Source organism: Microcaecilia unicolor, chromosome 1 (assembly GCF_901765095.1).
Source record: "Microcaecilia unicolor chromosome 1, aMicUni1.1, whole genome shotgun sequence".
Taxonomy (NCBI): Eukaryota; Metazoa; Chordata; class Amphibia; order Gymnophiona; family Siphonopidae; genus Microcaecilia; species Microcaecilia unicolor.
Window position 1 is genome coordinate 450,551,788 of NC_044031.1, and position 21,140 is coordinate 450,572,927.

At 45.6% G+C, this 21,140-nt stretch overlaps 1 protein-coding gene across 2 annotated transcripts in view; it reads left to right on the top strand.

The window, feature by feature from the left end:
• The window catches only part of ESCO1 (establishment of sister chromatid cohesion N-acetyltransferase 1), a 128,995-nt gene extending 109,492 nt beyond the window's left edge, over positions 1 to 19,503 (top strand). For both annotated transcript variants that reach the window (XM_030212847.1, XM_030212854.1), the window contains one exon: positions 17,351 to 19,503. In XM_030212847.1, the coding sequence (XP_030068707.1) occupies positions 17,351 to 17,501 (151 nt within the window). In that variant the 3' untranslated portion in view covers positions 17,502 to 19,503. The remainder of the gene's footprint in view (positions 1 to 17,350) is intronic.
• Positions 19,504 to 21,140: the final 1,637 nt, after the last annotated feature.

A 21,140-nucleotide genomic window follows, 5' to 3' on the forward strand; every position in this document is an offset into this window, starting at 1 on the left:
TTCTCATAGACTCCTCTTAGACACACTGTCTCCCCAGTTGACGCCTTCTGCTATCTTGGCATTGTATTAGATTTTCAACTTAGTTTTTCCTCAACAGGTTTCAGGATTATGTAAAACTGTTTCTTTATTTTCCATCAACTCCATTTACGTCGTAGGTTCTCTTCTTATCACTAGACTTGTCTATCTCGGCTGTTCTCGTTCAATCCTCAAACTTCAGACTCTTCAAAACACTGCTATCAAACTGCTCTGTCACACCCGGAAATATGATCATGTCTCCCCTTGCCTTGGCCAGGAATGCCTATCACACCTCCTCCCCATGTCCATCCCCTTCATCTCTTCACAGAGCAATTCTCATTCAGATGGAAAACCTCCTGCACCCTGGTTATCAGCAAATGGCCACTTTGAACACACTCATCAAAAACAGTGACTTGCATGACTCATTGCCTTCCAATTACCTGTCAAGGAAAAGGAAAGGAAGGAGTGCTTGGTCTTGTGCTGGCTGCTGAGATGAACTTTGTTGTAATCCACAGAAAGAAAAAATTGTCTCCACACTTCACTGTCTGTAGATTATGATTTTCTTAATTTTATGGATTACCAATACTGGACCCACATATGCTAGGCCTTCAAGTGGAAAAGGTTTCCCTCCTAGTGTGAGGGCAGAGCCCTAGATCCCTTTTCCTGCCCTACACAAAAACTGTTTGAGAGGTTTCCTTTTGACTAAGCCCCCTTTCAAACCTCCCCCAGTATCATGGAATCTCAACATATTCCTCACCCAGCTGATGAAAGCTCTTTTTGAACTGCTGGACATGTCATCTGAAGTTTTTGATCTAGAATGTTCTATTTCTGGTGGTGGTCATTTCAGCATTCAAGGTTAGCAAGCTTCAGGCCTTTACACAAGATTCTATCATAATAGAGTGGTTCTCTTTAAACATCCTAAGTTTCTTCCAAAGGTGGTTTCAGAATTCCACCTTAGTCAGATGCTTTGTTAATGTTTTTCCCAAGACCCTCATTTCCATTCTGGCGGAAGCACGCTGCACACTTGGGACGGCAAGTGAGCCTTAGTCTTCTCTCTGGAGGGGACTAAAGCCCATAGACAGTTTGGTTTTTTTGTTTCTTTAGCCCCAAACAATATGGTAAGTGCACTTTATCCAGTTGGCTAGCAGATTGCAGATCCTTTAATTATGCCCAGGCTGGGCTGTGTCTGGAGAGTCTTGTCATGGCTCTCAGTGTCAGGGCTATGGCTGCATTGGTAGCCCAGATTTGCAAGGCTGTAACATGGTCTTCAGTCTACACATTCACATTTTAGTACTGAATTGAGCAGGATTCCTGTTACAACAGTCTGTGTGGTCAAAACAGTTCTGAAGAATTTTTTTGGCGTCTAGAATCCAATTCTACCCTCCTAGGCCTATTTTTGTTGTGTACCAGGCTGGACCTACACAAAAGGAATGGTTGGGGGAGGGGGGGGGGTTGTTCTAGTTTGACTGATTATGGGTTGGCCTTGCCTGTGTCAAGTCTCTCTGTTTCTTTTCGGTGAGTCTGGTATCTAGGGATTTCTACATGTGGTAAGTGAATGCCCTGCTTGTCTTCTAGGAAAGCAGGATACATAGTACTACATACCCTCCCCCCCCTCCCCTAGAAGTTGAATTCTCTAATCTTTGTACTTTAGTGCTGGTCTTGTATGATCGGGTCAGGCAAGAAGGCACTTGCACATGTGCAATACAAGGATGCCAAAGGCATCAGAAGATTCTGGATTGCTGGGCTGTGTTAGATGTCCGTCCTGCTGCCCTTGGAGAACATCTGCTACGGGAGAGTAACTTTGCTTTCTGTAAACTGGAGAAGGGATGAGCCTGGTCTGTTCCAGAAAAATATCAAATAGGCTCAGCAACCCCTACATATCACCTTTCAACCCAAGTGAAAGCACGCGAGAGCAGAAGCTCCATCATATCAACTTTCAACACCACAGATAAACCAAGAGAAGCTTAGCAGTCCCAGCATATCACCTATCATTGCCAGATAAACAACGAGAGGCTCAGCGGCTCCATCACATCACCTCTCAGTGGGAGGTTAGAGGTTGGGGCCACCACACCCCTCTTGCTGTTTGTCTGTGGCTGGGAGACTTCCACCCCTAGAGAAACAGGATGAAGGGCTCAGCAGAGCAACAGCAAGAGGAACCTGGTAACCTCAACATATCATGTCTCTACCCCAGAGCAATAACAAAATGTGATATTTTGGGGCAACCAAGCTCCTCTTTCTGTATCTCTGAGGCTAGGATGATCTGTTTCTGCCCCCCCCCCCCCTCCCCCAAGAGAGACAGCAAAGAGAATTCCAGCAGTCCCAAGATATCACCTCCCACCCTGAAAGAAACAAGAGCAGCTCGTCAACAGTAACTAGAGATAAAAGGGAACCCTCAATTTAGGAAGTAGGAATTGGGTCAGTCAACGAAGTGGTGGTATTCAATGGCTTAATGATTTTACCTAGTTCTGAGAGCTGGTTGGTTGAACTGAGTCATAGTGCTACAAGAGACTGATGCTGATTGTGAGCATGGTAGAGATAGCTGAGGAGTAGACAAAGGGGCAAGACTGCCTCAGAGTAACAATTTTCATCTTAAAGTAGGTTGACAGAGATTGAGCTGATAGGGCCTGTGCAGGGATAGTATGTGAATTGTGAAAAGTAGTAAGAGACTTAAGTGTTCTGTAGGGGATAGCAATATTGGGGGCTTTGACAATTTTGGGAGTTAAGTGCTTCTTTTTAGCTGTCAGTATTGCTGATTTGTAAGAGTGTTGAGTACTTTTAAAAACAGAAAAGTGCGCAGCAGAAGGATTTCATTGTCATTTCCTTTCAGCTTGCTGGAGCTGTTTTTTTAAATAGATATAGATCTTTTATAAACCATGAGTTTTGTGTGCTATAATGTTTTGTAAGTCGGAGAGATTGAGGTGGGGCTACAGAATCGAGCGCTGCACAGCTTCTTTTGTGTGCTGTGATCAGCGCCAGCGTTGCGGCCTCCCAGAACTGAGCTGTGTGAGTGGAGCACGCGCTCAAGCAATGAGCCTCCCCAGCATGCCCCTAAATAGGGGAGAAACGCCAGCACGTGCCAGAGCAGCAGACCCGCAGAAGGGGCAGGGAACTCTGGGACTGATTGCAAAGTTGACTCCCCGGCCACAGGAGCCAACGCTGCCGCAGTACCAGGACTATGATACAGGCAGAGGCAATGACAAAGGTGCTTTGCAGGTAGTTCAGGATAAGTCACAAAGCAGATTAAGCCTCCTAGATCTCCGTCTCTATAATGTGGCGGCGCTAATGCGCCTAGTCTCAGTGGGTTTAAGGGTGGGCTAAGGTTACACCATGCAACTGGATGGAGAGCTGGAGTGCCCCATCTTCCTTTGTTAACCTTGTACATATGACCCCTTCTGCTGATATACGATTTGCATCACAATTGCAATTTCTGAAAACATTACGACTTGCTTGGCGATGGTGGAGGAAAAGGCAAAATAAGGCAGCCAAGATTTTGCCATTGCCGAGTTTTGAGGGCAGTGCACAATTTCCAGCAGGCCTAGGAGCTTCACAATTCAAGGAATGGACTAGATGGGGTTGTGGAGTGATAAGCAAATTGTTAGAATTAGGTGATGGGTCATTCCCTTCTTTTCCTAATATACAGAAGAAATGGAATCTGTGTGATACGCATCTGATGCCTTACTTCTAGGCTTGCTGTTACTGGGGAGTGTTTGAGACAATATGGTATTTCCATATCATCAAGCTGATCAATCCATAGACTGGTGGGTTGTGTCCATCTACCAGCAGGTGGAGATAGAGAGCAAACTTTTGCCTCCCTATATGTGGTCATGTGCTGCCGGAAACTCCTCAGTATGTTCTCTATCTCAGCAGGTGGTGGTCACACACAGCAGCAGCAGCTCTGGCTAGGCCTCCAAGCCTAATTTTTAGGTTTTGTTGAGTGCCTGGGGTTGAGGGCTCTTTTGAGCAAGTGCAAACCTGGTGGTGCCAGGTCCCTCCTTTTCTCCCCCCTCCCGCTGGCTCCGTTAAAAAAAAAAAAAAAAAAAAAAAAAAAAAAAAAATTTTAAACGTCTTTAAAGGCGTTTATTTCGACGTTTATTTAAGCGTCTATTGCAGCTACTCACTGGGACACCAGGTCGTTACAACTCGGAGCGGACAGCAGGTAATTTTACCTTTTTATAGCGGGCGGGGGTTCCCCGATTCTTCTCCTCGTGGCACATGGCGTCGGAGGGCGAGGGCGCAAAGGGTCGCTCCCCGGGTCGCTTGAGCGCTTCTAGAGGGGATGCGGGGGTCTTAAAGCCTGATTCGCCCTTGTTGGGTGGCAGTTTCGTGACCGATGAATGTCCCGGTCCTTCCTCCGGCGTGGCGGTTTTTCCCGCCATAAACGCCCATCCCCCGCTCCTCGCCTCCGCCATTTTGGCCGGCCACGCGGCTCGGACGGCTTCTTCTTGGGCCGCCCTTGAGGTTGGAGACATTAATGCCATGAACGCCCTTAATTTGGGCGACGGCACAGAAGCGGCTAAAGTTAAGAGCCGTTCTTCCCGCGCGGCTCCTTCGCGGAGTTTCGCGCCGGACGCCATTTTGGATGCGCAGCAGGCCTCTCCCCCGCTGTTGCGAGCGCCGGTTGAGAGTGCGCCTAGGGCTGTTGCCCAGGCTGCGGAAGTACACAGTCTGGGGGGTTTCTCCCCCGAGTTTGTTTTGCTGCTGCATCAGGCCTTCCTCATGCACAACGCTGCCCCCGCTCCCTCGTCTGGTAAAGAGGTTGAGGTTCCCAGAGGTAAACGCCGTCGGGTTGATTCCCAGGCCTTGGAGGAATTTGTCTCCTCCGATGTAGATGAGGGCAGCGTGTCTGAGGTCTCCCAACGGTCCTTTGCGGATTCCTTGGAGGAGACGGATCCCCGCTCGGATGGAGCGGATGACCCCTCTGCAGCGCGGCTTTTTCGCCCAGAGGATTTGCCCAACCTGTTGTTACAGGCCATGGACACTTTGAAGATTTCCTCTCCGGAGGACGTCTCTCCCTCAGCCCCTGTTGGCTCTGCCATTATGCTGGGGACGAAGCGCCCGCCTAGAACCTTCCACGTGCATGATGCCATGCACACCTTAATTTCGGCTCAATGGGATGTCCCAGAAGCGAGCCTTAAAGTGGCTAGGGCTATGTCCCGCCTCTATCCTTTGGCTGTGAGTGAACGTGAGGCCTATCTGTGGCCTACCGTGGATTCTTTAATCACTGCGGTGACTAAGAAAACGGCATTGCCGGTGGAAGGTGGCACGGCCCTAAAGGACGCCCAAGACAGGAGATTGGAGGCGGCCTTAAGGTCGTCCTTTGAGGCGGCTGCTTTAAGTTTGCAGGCCTCAGTTTGCGGCTCCTATGTGGCCAGGGCGTGCCTGACTATGGTGCAGCGGGCTTCCCCCTCGGATCATTCCTTGAGGGATGATTGACCAGCCCTGGAATCGGGCTTAGCCTATTTGGCAGACTTGCTGTATGATGTCTTGAGAGCCTCAGCTAAAGGCATGGCTCAGACAGTCTCTGCGCGGCGGTGGCTTTGGCTGAAACATTGGTCTGCTGACCGCGCCTCTAAATCCCGCCTGGCTAAATTGCCTTTTAAAGGCAAGCTGCTCTTTGGGGTCGAGCTGGACAAAATCGTGACCGATCTCGGCACGTCTAAGGGCAAGAAGTTACCGGAGGTCAGGGCTCGGGCTAGTGCTCGTCCCGGTACCTCCAGAGGACGGTTTCAGGAAGCCCGTCGGTACCGCCCGGGCAGGTCGGGTTCTTCTGCCCCCTCTTCCTTTAAGAGGAATTTCTCCCCCAAGCAGCGTTCCTTTCGCAGAGACCGCCGTCCCGGAGGTGCTCCCTCCGGTCCTCCCCCAGGGTCTCGTACCCAATGACGGGGTATTGGTCCACGCCCCAGTGCAGATTGGAGGACGGCTGTCCTCGTTTCTGGGCGAGTGGACCACAATAACTTCAGACGCTTGGGTGCTGGAAGTCATCAGAGACGGCTACAAGCTAGAGTTCTGCCGACCCTTAAGAGACGGGTTTGTACTCTCTCCCTGCAAGTCTCCGGTCAAAGCTGTGGCAGTGCAACAGACTTTGGACAATCTGATCCGCCTGGGTGCGGTCGTTCCGGTGCCAGAAAGTCAGCTTGGCAAGGGGCGTTACTCCATTTACTTTGTGGTACCAAAGAAAGGAGGTTCTGTCCGGCCTATCCTCGACCTCAAAGGGGTCAATTGGGCCTTGAAAGTGCGGCACTTTCGCATGGAGACTCTCCGCTCTGTTATAGCGGCAGTGAAGGCAGGGGAGTACCTGGCATCCTTGGACATCAAGGAAGCGTACCTGCATATTCCCATCTGGCCTCCTCATCAACGCTTTCTGCGTTTTGCAGTCCTGGGACGACACTTCCAGTTCAGAGCCCTCCCGTTCGGGTTGGCTACTGCTCCGCGGACCTTTTCCAAAGTAATGGTGGTCATAGCGGCCTTCCTGCGAAAGGAAGGAGTACAAGTCCATCCTTATCTGGACGACTGGTTGATCCGAGCCCCCTCTTATGCAGAGTGCGGCAAAGCTGTGGACCGGGTAGTTGCTCTTTTGAGCTCCCTGGGATGGATCATCAACTGGGAGAAGAGCCAGCTGCGCCCGACTCAGTCCCTGGAGTATCTGGGAGTTCGATTCGACACCCAAGTGGGCAGAGTGTTCCTGCCAGACAATCGGATTGTCAAGCTTCAGGCTCAGGTGGACCAGTTCCTGGTAGCCTCTCCTCTTCGGGCTTGGGACTATGTGCAGCTGTTGGGCTCTATGACGGCCACGATGGAAGTAGTGCCCTGGGCCAGGGCTCATATGAGACCACTACAACACTCTCTGCTGCGGCGCTGGACTCCGATGTCGGAGGATTATGCGGTGCGTCTTCCCTTGGATCCAGCAGTGCGCAAGGCGCTGAGCTGGTGGATGCAGACAGACAAGTTGTCTGCGGGAATGCCTCTGGTGACCCCAGAGTGGATTGTCGTCACGACGGACGCCTCATTGTCGGGCTGGGGAGCCCACTGCTTGGGAAGGACAGCGCAGGGGCTTTGGTCTCCTGCAGAGGCGAAGTGGTCTATCAACCTCCTGGAACTCAGAGCCATTCGGTTGGCGCTTTTGGAGTTCATCCCGGTACTGGTGCTGAAGCCTGTACGGGTACTGTCGGACAATGCCACGGCTGTGGCCTATGTCAACCGCCAGGGAGGTACCAAGAGCGCCCCTCTAGCCAAGGAGGCTATGAGTCTATGCCAGTGGGCGGAAGCGAACCTGGAACAGCTGTCAGCGGCCCACATTGCCGGAGTCATGAATGTCAAGGCGGACTTTCTCAGTCGCCATACTTTGGAGCCCGGAGAGTGGCAGCTATCTGCTCAGGCGTTCTTGGACATCACGAAGCGCTGGGGCCAGCCGAGCCTAGATCTGATGGCGTCATCGGCCAATTGCCAAGTGCCGCGCTTCTTCAGCAGAGGACGGGACCCTCGATCCCTGGGAGTAGATGCTCTTCTCCAACAATGGCCGACACAAGAGCTTCTCTATGTGTTCCCACCCTGGCCCATGTTGGGCAGGGTCCTAGACCGGGGGGCAAGACATCCCGGCAGGATAATCCTGGTGGGTCCGGATTGGCCCAGGCGTCCCTGGTATGCGGACTTGATCAGGCTCTCAATCGACGATCCTCTGCGGCTGCCAGTGGAGCGGGGCCTGTTACATCAGGGTCCCGTGGTGATGGAGGATCCCTCCCCCTTTGGTCTTACGGCCTGGCTATTGAGCGGCAGCGTCTGAGGAAGAAGGGCTTCTCAGACAAGGTCATCGCCACTATGCTGAGAGCGAGGAAACGCTCTACTTCTACTGCTTACGCCAGGGTTTGGCGTATCTTTGCAGCGTGGTGTGAAGCAGGCTCACTTTCTCCCTTCACTGCTCCAATTTCTTCAGTGTTGGCGTTCCTGCAAGAAGGTCTGGACAAAGGCCTGTCGCTCAGTTCCCTTAAGGTCCAGGTAGCGGCTCTGGCTTGCTTCAGGGGCCGCCTGAAGGGTGCTTCCCTGGCTTCCCAGCCAGATGTGGTGCGCTTTCTCAAGGGAGTTAATCACCTGCGCCCTCCTCTGCAGTCAGTGGTGCCTGCGTGGAATCTCAACCTGGTGCTAAGAGCATTGCAGAAGCCGCCGTTTGAACCCTTGTCGAGGGCATCTCTGAAAGACCTGACGTTGAAAACAGTCTTTTTGGTGGCTATCACTTCAGCCAGAAGAGTTTCCGAGCTCCAGGCGCTCTCATGTCGAGAGCCTTTTCTGCAGTTCACTGAGGCAGGAGTGACTATTCGCACAGTGCCTTCCTTTCTGCCCAAGATTGTTTCTCGCTTCCATGTGAATCAGCAGCTCTGTCTCCCTTCCTTTCGTAGGGAGGACTACCCAGAGGAGTACTCTGCTCTTAAATATCTGGATGTGAGACGAGTCATCATCAGATACTTGGAAGTGACCAATGATTTCCGGAAATCGGATCATCTGTTTGTCCTGTTTGCAGGTCCTCGTAGGGGTCTGCAGGCTGCTAAGCCTACAGTGGCAAGATGGGTCAAGGAAGCCATTGCAGCGGCTTATGTGGCCGCAGGGAAGGTGCCGCCTATCCAGCTGAAAGCTCACTCCACAAGAGCTCAGGCGGCCTCGATGGCAGAGGCCGGTTCCGTCTCCTTGGAAGAGATATGCAAGGCGGCAACTTGGGCTTCGGCCCATACATTCTCCAAGCATTACCGCTTGACTGTGGCTGCTCGGGCGGAGGCCCGGTTTGGAGCTTCAGTGTTGCGGTCAGGGATTTCTATGTCCCGCCCTGGGTGAGTACTGCTTCGGTACATCCCACCAGTCTATGGATTGATCAGCTTGATGATATGGAAGGTAAAATTATGTATAATCATACCTGATAATTTTCTTTCCATTAATCATAGCTGATCAATCCATAGCCCCTCCCAGATATCTGTATTGTTTTATTCTGGTTGCATTTCAGGTTCAACTTTACTCTTCAGTTACTTCAGAAAGACTTCGTGTTCAAGTTTTTTCACTTGGATTCTTCAAGAGTTAAGACGAGTTTGTGTTACAGTGAGCTGCTGCATTCCTCTCCCCTCCGTTTTACGGGGCTGGATTGAGACTTATAATTCTGCCGGCACTCCCTCCCGCTTCGTGCGGCTGTAGGGCAGTTTTGTACCCCTCCCGCTTCGGCGGTGTTCGGGTCAGTCAGCTCCTCCCGCGGTTGCGGTTGCAGGATAAGCCAGATCCCCCCGCATCGGCGGGTGTGGTGTCCCTCCCCCGCTCCGCGGGGATGAGCTGGACGGATTCCCCTCCCCCACTTGTGTGGGGATGAGCTGGGTTAATTCCCCTCCCCCGTTTCGGCGGTGGTGAGCTGGGCAGAGTGTCCCTTCGTGGGTGTAATTCTCTAAGTGCTGAGTCCTGCGGATGGAGCTTTGATATCGACATACTGAGGAGTTTCCGGCAGCACATGACCACATATAGGGAGGCAAAAGTTTGCTCTCTATCTCCACCTGCTGGTAGATGGACACAACCCACCAGTCTATGGATTGATCAGCTATGATTAATGGAAAGAAAATTATCAGGTATGATTATACATAATTTTACCTTCCTGGCTCTGGGGCCAATTGGACCCTTATCTCCTGAAAATGACTTCTGGATTAAATAATCTTTCTGTTTGGTATAGATTACTGAAGACAAATCTTCCCTTGGACACTATGGATCAGCTTTTAGGGAGTGGAATCGAGATCTGGGAACAGACCATGACCATCTGTATTATATGGAGCTTATTTCATAATCATAATCTTTTTGATGTGGTTAAGTCAGTGGACCTGCAGGAGACCCAGTTTAAACTTTTACATAGGGCATTCCTATCCAGATTACATGGAGCTCAATTTGGCCTATGAGCTGATGCCTCCTGTGTGAGGTGTAAGACCCACTTGGGAACACTAGTTAACACCTTTTTGGAATGTCCTGGACTTGGGCTGTGGCAGGGAGCAATGGCCTCTTTAGAGCAGGTGACATCCCTAAAGATTCAGTGGGATTATGAAACTCTATAATTGGGAGCACTTGATCGCTCAAAGTGTCACCTTCCTATACTGCAAATTCTATTACATTTCCTTCATCTTAATAAAGAAAATGATATTACAATACAGGGCCTCTGCAGAGGAACCACCATTATTGGCCTGTTGGAGACAAAAGATGAAGGAAATTACCTATTTTGAGATTGCTACATACCGTAACCACTACAAGCATTATATAGAACTTTGGAGAACATACCATAAACAGTGCCCTACATCTGCTTTGAGGTATTGTGATTCTGTGTGTGTGTGTGGGGGGGGGGGGGGTTATATGAGGTGGGGGTATGTTTGTTTGCGAATTGGATGCTGAGCACGAATGTTGAGTGTTGGAGTTTTTTTCCTATGTTCTGATATAAAATTGCATTGGATGGGAGAATTGGGTGTAATTTTTGTGCTATATTGCATGCTTTATACTGTCATTTCACTAAATTCGCAATTCTCACGGTGTGGATTGTAATTATGATGCAATTTATTTGACCTCTTCTGGTAATGTGTGCTATTTTTCATGTTGTGAATTTTAAGGTTACAAAACTATCTCTGATCCAATGTTATGAATAAAGATTTAAAAAAAATAATAATTTGAGATGACCCTCAACTGGAACCACTACTCTAATTTCTTTGACAGAAGACATCTGAATCTCATCTGCAGAGCTTGAGTCTCTTGCTACAGAGAGTATTATAGTTACCATGTTTTAAAACAAAAGGTCCCTTCATTCTGTTTGGGCTGGAATTGGCAACAGTAGGCTGAGTTTAAAGTGAGTATAATATGAGAACATGGCTAAAGATCAGATTAATTTGATTACACATTTATATTCTGTTTAACCAAAAATGTAGCTGAAGGTGAATTACAAATCTGAATTTATAAACTGACAGTTAATACACATGTTATATAAAATATCTGAATTGATTTTACTATAACATGAATAATTACATTGAATTTAATTCCTAAACAGCCATATTAAAAAAAAAAAAAAAAAAAACATGACAGAATTGCATATAATTTGTCTTTATGTAAAGTTAAAGGAAAGCAAGATCTGACAAATTTTGACACTTCTCAATAGTAGACTATAGCAAAGCTACCTACAAGGAACTATGGCAATCTACTCTATGGGTTACTGTCATGTACACCAACAAAATGAAATCACTTCTTCCAAAAAGAGAGTATAATTTAGACAATCATAAAGAGCAACATTTTACACCAGGCTTCATCTGGGCCCTCAAAGATAAATCAGAGTCCAAGATACCACCCCTTGAACTTGGTTACATGGTTCTAGCTTCTCCCTCTCCAACTTCACTTCAGGCATTCAGTTTATCGATCTGCGTCCAGTCCATTATCCTCTGGAGGCAGCTATTCAACCATAACACAAACTCCTCTCTCTGGGGGGCCAACTCCAGCTACTGTTGAATATCTTTGTCATACATCTGGAACTCAGGGCCAATTACAGGGCCCAGGGTAGGACTTTGACTGCTGCTGCTTCCCCCCCCCCCCCCCCCCCCCCTGGGCTTTCCAGCATGCCCCCGCCCTGGAGGCCAGGCCTGGGGAATTTGACCCCCCCCCCCCCCCCCCCCCCCCCCCCTCGGCAGCCCTTGTAGAACTTGGCTGCCTCATCTCTTATCAAACCTTAGCGGATTCTATGGAACAGTTTCCCTCTAAAAGATACACTGTCAAGCCAGTGTAGAATAAATTGCTTGAATCTTTCCTCTCTTCTCCTTTTCTCTTGACTCTTTGACCACAGCACCTGATGGATAGCTCTCTCCTTCCACATAGCCAGGCATTTTTAGATCAGTAGCTTCTCACTACATGAGCGAAGATCATGGACACCTGAAACTCAGACATGGTATATATATATTTTCTTGGTTTGAGATGGCAGTTTGGAGAGGCAATGTGTTTCATGGCTCTAAATTCCTGCAATGGCTGCATAGGGTTATATATATTCTGGGACCAACTTCTCACTACATGAGCGAAGATCATGGACACCTGAAACATATATATATATATCTATATCTATATATAGATATATATATATATCTATATCTATATACAGTGGGGGAAATAAGTATTTGATCCCTTGCTGATTTTGTAAGTTTGCCCACTGACAAAGACATGAGCAGCCCATAATTGAAGGGTAGGTTATTGGTAACAGTGAGAGATAGCACATCACAAATTAAATCCGGAAAATCACATTGTGGAAAGTATATGAATTTATTTGCATTCTGCAGAGGGAAATAAGTATTTGATCCCCCACCAACCAGTAAGAGATCTGGCCCCTACAGACCAGGTAGATGCTCCAAATCAACTCGTTACCTGCATGACAGACAGCTGTCGGCAATGGTCACCTGTATGAAAGACACCTGTCCACAGACTCAGTGAATCAGTCAGACTCTAACCTCTACAAAATGGCCAAGAGCAAGGAGCTGTCTAAGGATGTCAGGGACAAGATCATACACCTGCACAAGGCTGGAATGGGCTACAAAACCATCAGTAAGACGCTGGGCGAGAAGGAGACAACTGTTGGTGCCATAGTAAGAAAATGGAAGAAGTACAAAATGACTGTCAATCGACAAAGATCTGGGGCTCCACGCAAAATCTCACCTCGTGGGGTATCCTTGATCATGAGGAAGGTTAGAAATCAGCCTACAACTACAAGGGGGGAACTTGTCAATGATCTCAAGGCAGCTGGGACCACTGTCACCACGAAAACCATTGGTAACACATTACAACATAACGGATTGCAATCCTGCAGTGCCCGCAAGGTCCCCCTGCTCCGGAAGGCACATGTGACGGCCCGTCTGAAGTTTGCCAGTGAACACCTGGATGATGCCGAGAGTGATTGGGAGAAGGTGCTGTGGTCAGATGAGACAAAAATTGAGCTCTTTGGCATGAACTCAACTCGCCGTGTTTGGAGGAAGAGAAATGCTGCCTATGACCCAAAGAACACCGTCCCCACTGTCAAGCATGGAGGTGGAAATGTTATGTTTTGGGGGTGTTTCTCTGCTAAGGGCACAGGACTACTTCACCACATCAATGGGAGAATGGATGGGGCCATGTACCGTACAATTCTGAGTGACAACCTCCTTCCCTCCGCCAGGGCCTTAAAAATGGGTCGTGGCTGGGTCTTCCAGCACGACAATGACCCAAAACATACAGCCAAGGCAACAAAGGAGTGGCTCAGGAAGAAGCACATTAGGGTCATGGAGTGGCCTAGCCAGTCACCAGACCTTAATCCCATTGAAAACTTATGGAGGGAGCTGAAGATGCGAGTTGCCAAGCGACAGCCCAGAACTCTTAATGATTTAGAGATGATATGCAAAGAGGAGTGGACCAAAATTCCTCCTGACATGTGTGCAAACCTCATCATCAACTACAGAAGACGTCTGACCGCTGTGCTTGCCAACAAGGGTTTTGCCACCAAGTATTAGGTCTTGTTTGCCAGAGGGATCAAATACTTATTTCCCTCTGCAGAATGCAAATAAATTCATATACTTTCCACAATGTGATTTTCCGGATTTAATTTGTGATGTGCTATCTCTCACTGTTACCAATAACCTACCCTTCAATTATGGGCTGCTCATGTCTTTGTCAGTGGGCAAACTTACAAAATCAGCAAGGGATCAAATACTTATTTCCCCCACTGTATATAGATATATAGATGTATATTCAGGTGTCCATGATCTTCGCTCATGTAGTGAGAAGTTGGTCCCAGAATATATATAACCCTATGCAGCCATTGCAGGAATTTAGAGCCATGAAACACATTGCCTCCCCAAACTGCCATCTCAAACCAAGAAAGTGGAACTGCTCCTCCTTCCAGCAAATCATGAACTCTGCAGAGCATTATTTTGGGTACTGACCAAGACCTAGGACTATGTCACTGTGGCCACTCTTAGAGGGATGTGGCACTGCAAAAGTTCCATGCACTCTCTTCTGTGGCAGTCTCAATATTTCCTCTGCTGGGACTAACACAGACTTCAGCAAAAAGGTCCATAGGTACCATTACATTTCTATGAGGAAACCTAAAAGCATTGGTAACCTTCCATGATGTAGCTTCCCACTATTCCAGCACCTGTGGGAGAGTTGTGTCCACCAACCAGCAGGTGGAGATAGAGAATTGAAAACTGAGCTGAGACATATCTCTCTTGGCATCCAGTCTTGCTCCTTAGTACTTTCTATCTTCAGCAGGTGGATGGACACACTTTTCAGCCTCTGGTTCTAAGTGCTTTGTTCCTGGTCCAGTTGGTCAACTGGTCCCCAGTTGAGCTTTGAGAGTGGTTTGAGTCTGTAGAATCATATTGTCAAATCCCTGGTCTCTGATGCCCTGCAAATTTACTTCTGCTCTCCCTTCACCTCTTCCCTCTTTCCTGTGGCACTGTCCTTTTCTAGCACAACCACCTAAAAAAATAAAAGGAGACGGAAAGAGGTTTGCTAGAGAGCGTGGGACAGAGTATCAGCCCTGAGACTTTCTCATCTGTGGTAAGACTTGTGGAGATTGTGAGCTTCAGGGGAGCAGCCAGCAGTGGTAACTTTGACTAAAGTTTGACTAAGAACTGCTTGGAGGGATGCAAGGTCTACTTGGTGCAGGGGAGGAATCCTAACTCACTGCTTGGGACATGTTGTGCTGCTCTTGTAACAGTCGGGGTGAATGGTGACTCCTGCGGAGGCAGTTAAGCATTGTTCCCGCTGAGGGACCTTCCAGCCAGCAATGGGGCATTACAGTGCATGCAAGCCAGGAAGCCCACAGGATGTGCAGGAAATGGTCAGTGGCAGGCACATCTTCAGATGTGGTACAGGATCTGAATATTCCAGGGACTTCGGGCTCTCTGGCAAGGTAGGTATTCAGTTTGGTTCAGGAGAACGCAGGAACAGGCTAGCAGCGAGGAGCAGGCACCTGTCTGATCATGAGCGGAGCACAGTCACAATTTACAGCCTCAGGACTGACAGAGCATGCAGCTGCATCAGAATCTTTGTTTTCTCCGGAGTTTATGTGGCTCTTACACCAGGCCTATTTACTGAAGCAGGAACAGTTAGAATTTTATTTCTTTATTAGGATTTATTAACCGTGTTTATGAAGAGATTCAACCAAGGTGGTGTACAGTAGTTACAGTTTAACATCAAACTTACAATTTTAACAGCATAACAATAGTAAAATGATCAAGTATAGACATAGACAGAATGAAAGAGGAAAACTTGAAAGCAGCAAATTCAGACCTAATAATATACAGAATCAAAAATGTACACATTTAACAGCACTGAAATTCAAATGACAGAGATATAATATGATGTAAGCATAATAGTGATGGAATATATAATAAGCACACAATTAGAACGTTCAAATAACATTGCTATGATACTAGTGCTTTTCTTCAGTACAGCTTACCAAATAGCTGAGGGGGCCAAGTGCAGATATATTTACCTAAGCATAGGAAGCTAGAAGGCTTTGAAGTGGCCTCTTCGGGCCTTCAAGTGACAGTGTGCAGCTTGTTCATGGCAAGAGCATGCCTGAAGTGACATCAGCAATCAGCAACACAAGACTGGCACCATTGGCAGATGCTATTTATGACATGTTATGGGTTATGTTCCTCAGTATGTCTGGCTTTCACGGCATGTCAGCAACTCTGGTTGAGGCATTGGGAAGCGGATGCATCGTCAGTGTCACACCTAGCTAAACTTCCCTTTTGGGGCAAGTGGCTATTTGGAGAAGATCTCCGTAACTGGTGGAAACTAAGCCACAGCAGTTGCTGAAGAATAAGCCGAAAGCCTCTAGTCAACTGTCTTAAGGGGGTGCTAGATCTCAAGATAGCAGATGGTACTGGCCTAGTGGTCATTAATATGGTCAGAAGTCCCACTTTCAGGCCTGCCAATCTTCCTTTCGTGTGGACAGGAATGATGCAATGATGCAAGGCTGATCCACTCTTCTCCCTGTGCACGGTTCTTCCTTTCTTTCAAAAGCAGTATCAGCATTTCAGCTCAACCAATCTGTGGTGCGTCTGTCCTTTTGCAGAGAGGCCAAAAAGGCTTAGTATTCCAGTACTTTTCCTTGACGCTTCTCAATGTGTGCAGTCCTCATTAGATATCTGGAAGTCACGAATGAGTTTTGCAAATTGGACAGATTGTGCTTTTTGATAAACAGAGGCTTGGCCTCGTGGCTTCCAAGCCCACAATTGCTAAATGGCTGAAGAGACTATTGTGTCAGCTTATCTGCTTGCAGGGAAGCAGGCTTCTCAGGCCTTACGGGCTCATTCTGTGAGGTGTATAATGATATCCTGGGCAGAGACTACCATACTGTCTCCAGCAGATATTTTTGCAAGTCTGCGACATGGTCAATTCTGCATACCCTTGCCAAGTACTAGTTTTGGGACTTTGGTCCTCAGGGCAGCAATGCCAGAATCCCATCCACTCTTGGGATTGTTTCTGAACATCCCACAGATTCTGGAGTAGTGGGAAGCTAGAAATTAGGTCTTACCTGATAATTTTCTTTCCATTAGTCCTTCCCACTAGTCCAGAGGTCTGCCTGAGGTTTCTGAGGTGTTTAGTCGGTGTGAAGTAATGGACCTAATAGCAACTCACCTTGCATGGTGCCATCTGGTTAATGTTAGCGAGTTGTTTAAGGTTGTGTTTTATTCTGAATTTCTCCTTACTATGTAAATACTGAGGAGCTGGACTGGATGCCAAGAGAGATATGTGTCATCTCAGTTTTCAGGTCTCTACCTCCACAGGTTCCGGAATAGTGGGAAGGACTAATGGAAAGAAAATAACCAGGTAAGACTTAATTTCTCCTACATGTTTTAAAAAGTGTACTTTAATGAGTAAAATCACGCTTAGTTGTCTTTATTATACAAGAGTTTAAAAAGTGTGTCATGAAACATTGTTGATATCATACTGGTAGAACATTTTTTTTTTAAGAATCCTTTGGTTAAAAATGTACAGGGATTTGAAGAGAACCTTTATTCTAACTAGGTGATAAACACAGGCATGACCTTCCTACATTTTATGATGAGGATTTTTACCTTTGTGGGATATTCAGTAAGATAAACCCTTACTTTTCAGGTCTATTTTGGCTGATACTGTTCCGTTCTCCTAAAGTTACTGTGTGTGGTGTTGAAACATTGTTGTTCCATGTTAACGCTTTATCTCTGAGAGCCCTGCTTTTTATCAGTTCCCTTGGTAGTATCTAATACATGTACCCTTGGTAACTTTGAAAATTTAATAAATACATGACCATTTAATTAATTTTTAATCTATTTTGTTACAGAAATAACTTTATATATGGCTCATACCTGAGTAAAGATGAAATTGCTTTCTCTGACCCAACTCCGGATGGAAAGCTGTTTGCAACACAGTATTGTGAGACTAGCCAGTTCCTAGTATATAATTTTCTCAACGGACAGCAGCTGGCTAGTTGAAGGTGACTACTATGGAAGTGCTGACTGGTATTCAACTTTAAACATAACCCTGATAAGAGTTGGTGTGTGAAAATGAGAACGGCAGGTGACTGATAGAAATATCCCTGTGTTCTGACTTGAAAAAAAAAGGTGTATGCCAGCAACTGAAAGAGCTTGTTTTTTTTAACCCCCAAACTTATTAGCAGAGGGATGTTTTGAATGGGAGCTAGGGCAATTTTTTAATTAAAAGAACTCAGGACTGGTAACACCCAATGGGGTAGTTCCTTTTAATAAAACTGGAAAAGATGCAGTAATAGCTTAGTTTTTTAAAGCAGATATTTTATCTTTTACAGAAGATTCTGGTTAATGTATTTTTCTTTATAATTAGTCATGTTTACATGCAGCATACAGTTGTTCATAATGGACTGTGAACTACCAATAGAGGCTACAGTCTCAGTGATTAAATATAGGCTGAGGTTCTTCCTATGGGAATAAACCAGTATTATCTGGGTACTCAGCCTTTTTCTTCATTGGTTTAAGACCGAAGTCAGTTGAGGAATATACAGAACCAGCAAAATCAAAGGTCTTGCATAGTATCTTATGAAAAGATAAAGATCACAAAATCATTAAACGTTCCTATAACTTTTACCTGATTGTACATGCTGAGCCATGAATGGCAAAGTGGCTAAATTTAAGCACAGCTTAGAACTGTACACTGGCAGTTGTCCTAAAGGGCATATGATGAGTTTGGGGAGGGTGTAATGCTGGTAACCTGCACAGAGAAATTGGATGCAGCTGAACTTAAGTTCCACATAGACAGAAAATAGCAGTGACACACTTGAGCAAGATATTTGGAAGAGTAAGCAGCAGCGCATTTTTCGGTTTCATTCATTTTCAGGGTGCTGCAAATTATATAAAAGAAATAGCTATTAACATACTCTGCAGAATTCTTGCTTACTTGTTTTCATGCTGTTTTGTTTCTTTTAGGAATGTTTTTGCAGGGAGGAAGGGTTTTAAATTATTAATGACAATTTAAAAGAGATATATATATTTTTTGCCTGTCTTGCATTTCTGGAGTAAACTGTAGCTGCTTTATTTCTCAACTGGCTACACCATCATCAATGAATGTCACTCATGAAAAGAATTCTGACATGAGTTGTAGACTGCAAGTTGTTCCTAATCATAGCCAAGGGGGGGGGGGGGGGGTATATCCTTCAAGGTTACTTAATAGTGAAACGTTCGGGCCAGGTACCTATCATGACAGTTTTATTTTTTCAAATGACATCCAAAGAGGTAATTGAATAGTATGTACTTTAAAGAAAACTTTACTGCTTTATGTGTAGCTGACCTGTTTAGGACTCACTCTGTGCTCAGACTCTAGAAAAGAGAAGCACAGCTGTGCTTTTACAGTGACAATTCCCCTACTGGCAAGAACCAGCAGTGAACAGTTTAGCCTAGGAGGATGCTCCTTTCCTAACCTTGGTCAAGCTTTGTCAATCAGAATTAGAGAGGGAAACAAAAATTATCAATTAACTTCTAGTGAAGCTTGAACTAGACTTCATTTTGCTCTTCACATTTTGTACTAGTGTATATTTTTTTTATTAGTAGATTTCAGTGAGATACTTAGAGTGCCCTACGCAAGTCTTCACACCCTTGTATACATTTCCACATTCTTCTCTCTAAAAATACAATTAATTTCATTCCATTCATTTATATTCCACCAATCTCAACGTTGCAGAGATTTATTAAAAAAATAAGAAAAAGAATTCAGGATTTAATTTAGGAGTTTGTTTATTTGATCTATACAGCAATGCTACAGTTCCAGTGTGAAATCTGTACCTTTTGAATTACTTTATCTTTGAGTATTTTCAGCAAGTCTGCATTGGCATGTTTGGACCTATGCTTCATACTAACTTTGTACAATAAAACAGCTTGATTCTTTACCCATGGGTATTTCAGGGGCCCTTTTACAAAGGTGCGCTGAAAAATGGCCTGAGGTACTGTAGACACATGTTTTAGGCACACACAGAATCATTTTTCAGCACATTTGTAAAAAATGCTTTTTTTAAAAAACTTTTTGCCAAAAATGGACGTATGGCAAAATGAAAATTGCTACGTGTTTGGGTCTGAGACCTTACCGCCAGCTATTGACCTATCAGTAAACTCTTACACGGCAACCAGGCAATAATGACCTATGCGCATCAAATGCCACTTGGCACACATCCGATATGCACAGCTGAAAATAAAAATTATTTTTTTGGATGTGCGTATCGGACACGCATCAAAAATGAAATTACCACAAGAGCCACGCAGTAACTCCATTTTGGCGCACGTTGGGCGCGTAGACACGTGGCTTTGTAAAAGGGCCCCTGAATCATCTCAGCCACTGATTGGACAATTTTTAAGGCAATTTTTGGAAACAGTGCTAATTTGCATTTAGTATGAAAATTTGTGTAATCAAAACTTTTTGGTTTCTTATTATTCCACCTTGACCGTGTAGAATATGATGTCTAGCTCAATGAAACAAACCCATACTTTAATACATTTTGAATTATAATTTTTAAACAATAAAAGAATATGCAAGAATGTGATGAATTTTGCAAGGCACAGTACCTATCTCACTTAATGCCCTTCCCTTTAAAAAGAGTTTATATATATTGATGAATTGCTGTGGCCTTTATGTACTGTAAATAATGTAGAATATGCTAATAAAAGTCTTGATAAAGTTTCTAAAGAATATACAGAGTCAGCTGTTTCCTTTTTTTTTTTTTTGTATAACCTTATTTATATATTTTTGGTAGATCCTTCTGTGATAGTTTGCATCAACAGGGGCTGTCCCTACAGGAGCATTTGGTGAATATGCTACAGTGTATAACTGTAGAATTTGGACTTGCAGGCATAATATTCAGCTAACACAGTGTTAATATTTGTACAAGAAATGTTCAAATGTGTACAGATGCAATATAACAAGATATTGCGGTTTGAGAAATTTTAAGAAAAGACCTAATCCGAGAATAACAGTGCAGTCAGATCCTGAATGAAAAATGTACCCATGATCATATATATGACAGTTTCATGCACTTTCTAGCAGTGGACTTGGTCCTATATTGCAGCTCTGTTTTCTTTATTTATAGGGCTTATGGTTTTAAGATATAACTGGTAAACAAGCAACCCTGCTGCAAGAAAATTATTGGATAAACAATGGAAAAACCCACTTTCCCAAGCTCATTTCTCCCATCTGGAGGATACAAAACAAATCAAGTTCTTATGCCTTTCTTGTGCTGACCACTCCTAAATGGTAGAAACATACATCTTTGATTCCATCAGGATAAAGTACCCAGCAATCGTAAATGTGATGCAGAAACACCCATGAACGTGGAACTTTTTGTCTTCTAGGAATCCCTAATTAGCTGGAAAATAAACATCTAAATTTACAATATATAAACACCTAAGTATAAAAGTCCCATTTACTTGGCAGATGAAATTGAATTTGGACAAATTCAAATTGATGCACATTGGGAAGAATAATCCAAATCATAATTACCTGATGCTAGGGTCCATAGAAAAATATAGGCAGATAAAGACTACATGGCCTATCCAGTCTGCCCATCCATGCCATCTGCTCTCCTATCACTCCCTTAGAGATCATATGTACTTGTC